This window comes from Pundamilia nyererei, unplaced genomic scaffold (genome assembly GCF_000239375.1).
Source record: "Pundamilia nyererei isolate P.nyererei 1_Seehausen unplaced genomic scaffold, PunNye1.0 scaffold00415, whole genome shotgun sequence".
Taxonomy (NCBI): domain Eukaryota; kingdom Metazoa; phylum Chordata; class Actinopteri; order Cichliformes; family Cichlidae; genus Pundamilia; species Pundamilia nyererei.
In genome coordinates, this window is record NW_005187816.1 from 330,171 (window position 1) to 337,599 (window position 7,429).

General features: G+C 43.8%; 1 protein-coding gene across 1 annotated transcript; it reads right to left on the reverse strand.

Annotated features, from left to right (window-relative positions):
- Positions 1-4,332: 4,332 nt before the first annotated feature.
- Positions 4,333-6,064, reverse strand: LOC102203809 (piggyBac transposable element-derived protein 4-like). Its single transcript, XM_013915975.1, has 3 exons — positions 5,965-6,064; positions 4,890-5,734; positions 4,333-4,749 (listed from the first exon to the last, which is right to left on the reverse strand). Exons 1-3 carry the CDS (start codon positions 6,062-6,064, stop codon positions 4,333-4,335), a joined length of 1,362 nt encoding a protein of 453 aa, XP_013771429.1.
- Between the last annotated feature and the right edge of the window lie 1,365 nt (positions 6,065-7,429).

Consider the following 7,429-nt stretch of genomic DNA (forward strand, 5'->3'; position numbering starts at 1 on the left):
GCCCCTCCCCCCTCTGCCCAGCGTAAAGCACAAGGCTCGCATGCTGAGTGAAGCAGAAAAAAAGTGCGAGAGAGAGGGTGAGAGAAAGAAGAAAAAAAAAACACACGTGACGGCTCGCGATAAGGAGCCGCTCGCGTCGTTCACGTCAAAGAGCCGGCTCTAAGAGCCATTTCGTTCGCGAATGACCCATCACTAATATTTAACCCCGTGCAGACGGATTCCCCATGCCAGTCCGTTAATCACCTCTCTGTGGTAATTTGCCTCCCGCGAAAGCGTACTGATGTATCATTTGAACTGCGTTAACTCTGCCTTCATGTGTCTAGATTTCGATCTGGCGTCCTACATCTGCCACCTGCCTGCTGGCTTGGACCACCCGGTGCACCACCTGGCCTCATCACTGACTCTACGGATACCCTTTCCACAGACTTTCACACTCCCTTCCCGAGTCCCACGGTCCCACTCCGATCATAAGCCAACTACACAAACCCTGTCTTGTTGCGTTTACCTGTTTTCCCAGCTCACTATTAATTTTCTCCCCTTTCTGTTGCAGCCTCTCACGGTCCCGATTTCGGCTTCCCCGCATCATCTATTTCCCCGGGTTTTTCAGTTCCTCGCTTGCTTCTCTGGTTATCCTGGGTCACCTTTTGTTAATATAGTAGTTTTTTGCTGCTCGCATTTGAGTGTGCTTTTGGATCCTTTTGGTGTACGTGCACCTCGGTGCCTGACAAATGACACTGACCACTGTCCCATTCTACCTCCTCCTGAAGTCCCACTGCGCCCAAGTCCTCCACCTATTGGAGTTTCTAGTAACTACAGAAAACACCTAAATTCAACTTTCTCAGAAAAGCCTCCTGGTGCAACTGCTCATGAGGATTCACCGCGCCCACCTGATGAAATTGCACACTTTCCAAAGAAGAGATACTTCCATTTATCTACTGTTGCTTTTCCTTGTCTCGATGATTAAAGATGTGTTTGTTGTAATAAATACATTTTTGAGCAAATACATGTTGAGATGGTATGCTTGCTTATGGTGGTTATGAAAGGATTCAAAAAGGATTATTGCTGATAAACTCTTAGCTTTTCCTACTCATGTTCTCCATGAGCTATTTTGATGTATACTTTGAAGATCCACTCACATTATTATTAAATATGTATATTCTCAGTAGCGTATATAGCCACATGTGAACAAGGAATACATTCAATTCTACCAGATACTCATTAACAAGTTACCTCAACATAAACAGTGTTGTGGAGTAATGGAATACATCCTCTATGCTGTTACGTATATAAAATACAAAATATGCGTAACTGTATTCCTTTACAGTTACCCTATTAAAAGGTGGTATTCAAAATACAGTTACTTTGTTGAAATGAATGGATTACACAGCGATATTTTCCTGTTTCATAAGGCTGTGCCCTCTCTATTTTTGCCCAAACAAAACACACATTAAGGACCCGGCCATCGCAGTCTACGTGGGCCAGGTCCTCAGAAGGTCGGGTAGGCCAGAAGTAAACGGCTGTGAAATTGGACGGTCTAGCCTGATCTACTCCCGCCCTTAATTAAGAATATTTCCGGTCGTCAGCGCCCCGAAATCTTGCTCTGTTTTTTGTGTACATTTTTAATTATCGACAAGCTAAAAAAAACTGTGTTGCGGTCGTCATCGCCGGCATGCTTCGAATTGCAGGCTCATCAGAGAAAATCATATCCAGGTAAAACTATTAATCTAGATGCATTTAGGAATTACTTAGCTAGTTTTATGGATAATTTTGGTGACTGAATGACAGCGGTCATTCAAAATATATGAACAAAATCTCTTAGAAAATGTTCTTCTATAAGTTTCAATTTATTTTCAATTATTCATATGATCCTGTTACTTATTTGTGTACATAAAATGGCAGTAAAATTGTCAGAAAGCTGAAAACGGTTAATTTTTAGTTCATAAAAAAGCTTAGCTACACAGATGAAATGTTTAAACTGTTATTTATCAGTGTTAGTATATTTCACTCAAGCTTAGTAATCAATATATGCCATAATATATATGTCATAAAATAAATGAAGTCATACCTTTCTATTAAAACTGTTTATGCTGTTCTCCACCTTTTCCTTAACCAGACAAGGCCGTTGTACTGCAGGATTAACCAAGGTGTACCAGTCCTGGACTGTTTTTTTAACCAGGAGGATCCAAGGCCTGATTTTCGGCTAAGCAGGGCGTCTCTGGCAGTATTGCTAAATCTCCTGAACCAGGATCGGCAGCATGGATGGGGTGCCACAATTGAGATACTGGTGTATCTTTTCTGGTTGGCAAGTGGAGCATCCTACAGGGTGGTCTCAAGAGTGTTTGGATGCCTCGTTCTACTGTCCACTACATCGTCCACCGAGTCACAAAACAGGTGTTGGCCATTTGCTACCAGGTCATCCACCTCCCAACAACTCCAGAGGACCTGGAGGTAGTGTCCCGTGGGTTTGCAGGGCTGGCACACCACAGAGCCTTTATGAAAGCGGTGGGTGGAATCGACGGCTGCCACGTACGCATCAAGTGTCCAAGTGGCCCTGATGGTCAGTCCTATAGGAACAGAAAACTGTTTCTATCCATCATCTTGCAGGCGGTTTGTGACCATCGGGGCCGCTTTATCGACACATACGTGGGCTGGCCTGGGTCGGTGCATGATTCCAGGGTGCTCCGCCACAGCCCACTGTACAGTCAGTCAGTCTACCCTCCTCCAGGGCATTTCATCCCCGCAGATGGAGAGTACCCATGCCTCCAGCGTCCACTCCCTTTCAGCACACCCTACAAGAGGCCAGTCCAAGGTGTGTAAGCCCAGCGCTTTAACAGCCATCATTCCAGGGCACGCACCATCATAGAGCGTGCTTTTGGAATGATGAAAACGAGGTTAAGGGCCATCTTCCTGCAAGTGCTGGAGGTGCAACACACCTTTAAACCCCACCACTCAATGTCAAATTAATTGTGTGTACACACACATCTATATATATATATATATTAGGGGCATAGCTGGACTGGCCATCGGGCATACCGGGCATTTGCCCGGTGGGCCGCTGGCGATTTTTTGTTTTTATGGGCCGATGGATTTTTTATTTTTTTATTTTTTATTTTTAGGAAGGGTATATATATAATGAAAGGTGTTGGATTGGCCAATTGGTCATGATCGACTCTGGGCTGGACCAATTACAGCCGAGGAGGCCGGATGCACCCTCCCCCTTGTTTAGCAATCACGTGATTTTCGCGCATTGCATGCCGGAAACTCGTGGCAAAACAATCCAAGTACCGCATCAAATGCAAGCATTTGCAGCACCGCAAAACGTTCATTCTCCGGTTCCAATACCTTCTTGTTTTTTCTTTGACGCACAAAAAAGGAATGTACAAAACAAAAGGAGAACAAGGCCGTACAAAGACAGACTCGACGAAAAGACAGAGAAAAGATACGAGGAAAAAATCAAAGAAGTGAAAGGGTTAGACCCTTACGAGCACACAGAGTGGACAAAAGACATTAGCGTGATGCCCAACTTTCACCACGCTCAGATTTATAATTATACGGTTCTTGGAGTGAGTGCATACACTCATGAAGTTTAGTAACTTCAGGTCACTGCAACAAGCCCAGGTACAGTTTACTGACGGATGGGTGCAGGACCTTGGTCCAAAGATTTGCACCAACATTTGTTTTGATCCAGCATTATTTTTAATGCAGGGGCAAATTAAAAAAAAAAAAAACTTACGTTCATTGCCCTAGGAACCGTTTTCTGCCACGCCCCAAAAAGTGCTATAAAAAGATTATATATCCATATTTTTTTCCACTTTAAATTAGCCAATCTTTTAAAACTACTTCTCCCTGAAATATTCATATAGTTTTAATTATATTTCGGGGGTTTTAGCCCTTTAAATCGCAGTTTAATTACATGAGCGCACCGTTTTTTTAGCCCCCCAAAAAAAACCGTAATATTTTCCATAAAATACATTTGAAGTAATATTTCACTTTTATTATAATTAGGCCTTTGGATGGTCCAAAGATTCGCACCGACATTCGTTTTGATCCAGCATTATTTTTAATGCAGGGGCACAGGAAATTCAATATAATGGTATATTATGATTTTTCACTTTTTCCCCAATGCTTTTTACCTTGTTGTGTTCTAAAATAAAATGAAAAAAAATATGTAAATGAAAATACAAGATCAGTTTGAACCAGAAAAAAACTTTTATTTAGAACAATGAACATTTATGTTTTTGGGAACGGGAAAGATATAAGTAAGAAAGAGGGAGGGAGAGGGGAAGAGCATATGTGGAGGTGTGGTGTGTATGTGGAGGTGTGTCAGAGTCCTCAGTTGACGCAGTCTTTGCAAATGAACACAATGTGGTCCTTACATGTGGACTTCCCGCATTTGCAGCAGGTGCCGACGACACGTCTCCTTTTCTCATCGCAGAAGTCGCACTGTCTCCTGCCCTTGGAACTAGGGATCAGGGCGGGGCCTGCAGCAGCACTCTGCCCCCTCGTCACGATGTCTGCAGCACCTGATGAGCGGGGAAGGCGTCCTCGCTTCAGTATGTGTGGGTTTACTAAAGCTTCACCCACTTCTTCAACATATAGCCTCCGTTTGTAATTTTTCTGCTGTTTCCAGGATGGGTCAATAGCGGTCCACAGCACGTAGGAGTTGTACAGTGACACGTCCAGCAGGTTGTGGAAGAGTGCCACTGGCCAGCGATTTGTTTTCCTCCTAGAGGAATAGGTGCCAACAACCTAAAAAAACCACACACACACACACACACACACACACACACACAAAAAACAGAAAATTTCAAACCTATGTATATTTTACACAAGAATATATGAGCAAGAATGAATAAATCTGTGCGTAACTGATGCGTGATGACACCTACCTTGTCAAGGTTGTCGACGCCACCTTTGCACCGATTGTAATCTTGGATGATTACTGGCTTTCGCTTCCCTTCCCCGCTCACATCCGGAGTGCGGTGTTTTGTGCTCATCAAGAGCACATTTTTGCCACGTCGGGAGACATAGGAGACGAGAGTGTGGGTGAGCGTGAAGGCGAACGCAGACAACAGGACCGCTCTCCCTCTTGTCTGGAGCAATCGAGGTGGAAGCTCCGGCTTATTTTTCCTAATCGTTCCAACTAGGGCCACTTTCCTCTTCAGCAGCTCTTCTGCCAGGGCAAAGGACGTGAAAAAATTGTCACATGTCACCACGTTTCCCTGGAGCCCCTCCGTTAGCTCCAGGGCCACCCGCATCCCCTGGTTCACCTCTGCGCGATCGCCAGCTTTACCGGTGTATACCTGGAGTCTCCAGGCGTAGGAAGTTTCCACGTCGCATACAGCCCATATTTTTAGACCGTACCTTGCTGGCTTCGTTGGTATATATTGCTTGAACTTGCACCTTCCCCGGAACGGGACGAGCTGTTCATCAACACAAATGTCTCTACCTGGGTTGAAGAGCAGCTCCAGGCGATGTGTCCACAAATCCCACACCTTGCGGAAGGCAGCCAGCTTGTCCTGACGGGGTCGGGAAAGCTTATCATCAAAACAGAGCGCCCCGCCGATTTGATGGAAACGCTTGTGGGACATGGTGGCTCGAAAAATATCCCGTCCGCATTTATCACCCCAGAGGCTGCCAGACGATTCGTGTCTTGACCGGTAAACACCGGCCAAGATGAGCAGCCCAACATAAGCACGCAATTCATCACAGTCCATGTCACGCCAGCCGTGTGCTGCACAATTTCATCCGTGAAGAGGAGTGCAAAGCTGGATGCCGGGTCCCTGATTCGGGCGGCGGCGTAGTGTGTCGGTCCTGGGGTGACATTTGTAGCTGCAGGAAAATAGCGGAGGGTCTCCGTATGAGTGGGGGACCAAACGATTTTGCCATTTTTTGCAGTCCATTCCGAAGCTGCTTCCTACATCTCCCCTTCGCTCTCAGCATCAGATGTTTCTTCGTGGGAACTGGACTCCAGCTGCTCTAGTTCCACAGAATTATCCGTTTCCTCTCCAGAATCCTCGGAGGAGGATGAGGAGTTATCCTGGCACTCTGAGTCCAGGACCATTTCCAACACTTCATCTGTGCTATAATATCTTGCCATCCTGAAAATGACTACTCCCGCTCTACTGCTCATTCTTATAACCTCTGCTGCATTGCATCTGCATAAACAATTTGAGCCCGCAGACAAAACCCAGTCTAATTTGGTTTCGGCCCCTGCTTTTATGTTTATTTTGTTTATATTGCAGCGTGGCCTTCTAACAGAGGAAAGACTTTTGAAGTTAGACACAGACACACTTATTTTTCTCTTTCCTTTTTAAATTTTTTTAGGCATAAAGACCTTTATTTTACATTTTTTAAACATACACACCATTGTCTAAGACTGTTAGTGACACAGAATTATCATTTATTTGAGCAGAAAGTCTATGGAATAAATACGAGAGTTACTTCATTTCCTTCACTTGCCCAAAAGTGAAAAAATGGCGCCACCTGGTGGACAAATATAAAAAATAAAACTTCAATGCCCTGAGTCCTCATTGACATCCAAAGCAAAATAAATAAATAAAATCATATAATAATAATTTTGGAATGAAAAATAGCTGTTGTGGTGAATCCACTAGCCAAAAAATGAATCGGACATCAATTGTAGAAACGATAGTTTTATATAAGGCTTCAAAAGGGGAATGTACAACAAATAAACTGCTCGACATCAGAGCAACATACAATGGCTTCCCAAACTTTCTTTTCTAGCTAAAAAACCCCAGAGTAACTTTCGTCTACCACAAAGGATTCTGGGAAACGCAGTTTTCTAATGAAAATACCTGTTAAATGCTCCCTTTTAGCAGAAAATTAAATCTATAATTAACAGCCCTCACTAAACATGTGACTAATTAAATCACTTACAAAATAATCAAAATGCTGTTATCAAACAAAACTGCAATAAAGTTACAACAATAGCGTTTATAATGGAAGTCAATGGGGCACAAAACGGTCCCTAGGGTAATGGGTGTGGGGATTTTTGCTGCTCAGCCAGGCTGTTTTAAGAAATTCACACTGAAATTTTAAGAATCTTTTAAAAAAATAATCCTTTGGCAAGTTTGGTTATATTCCACTGAACACAGTGGAAATGGCATGCATTTAAAACAAAAAAGTGGCACAAAAAGGTCCCAGTATGACATGAGGGCTAGGGATCTTTTTTAATAGCACTTTTTCAAACTGTTGTCTGCTACAGAGTCACAAGTATTATACTAGTAGTAACATAGAATCCACTTTCTACGGTTTGCATATTTCTGAAAAACCTCTTAGTGGTGTGGCAGCCGTCAATTGAGCCAGCCTTGCAAACCCGTGGATGGACTATGCAGCGGACAGAGGGAGGAAGCATCCTAAAACTCTCTTTGCAGACCACCTTGTGTGATTCTCCACTCTCCGACCA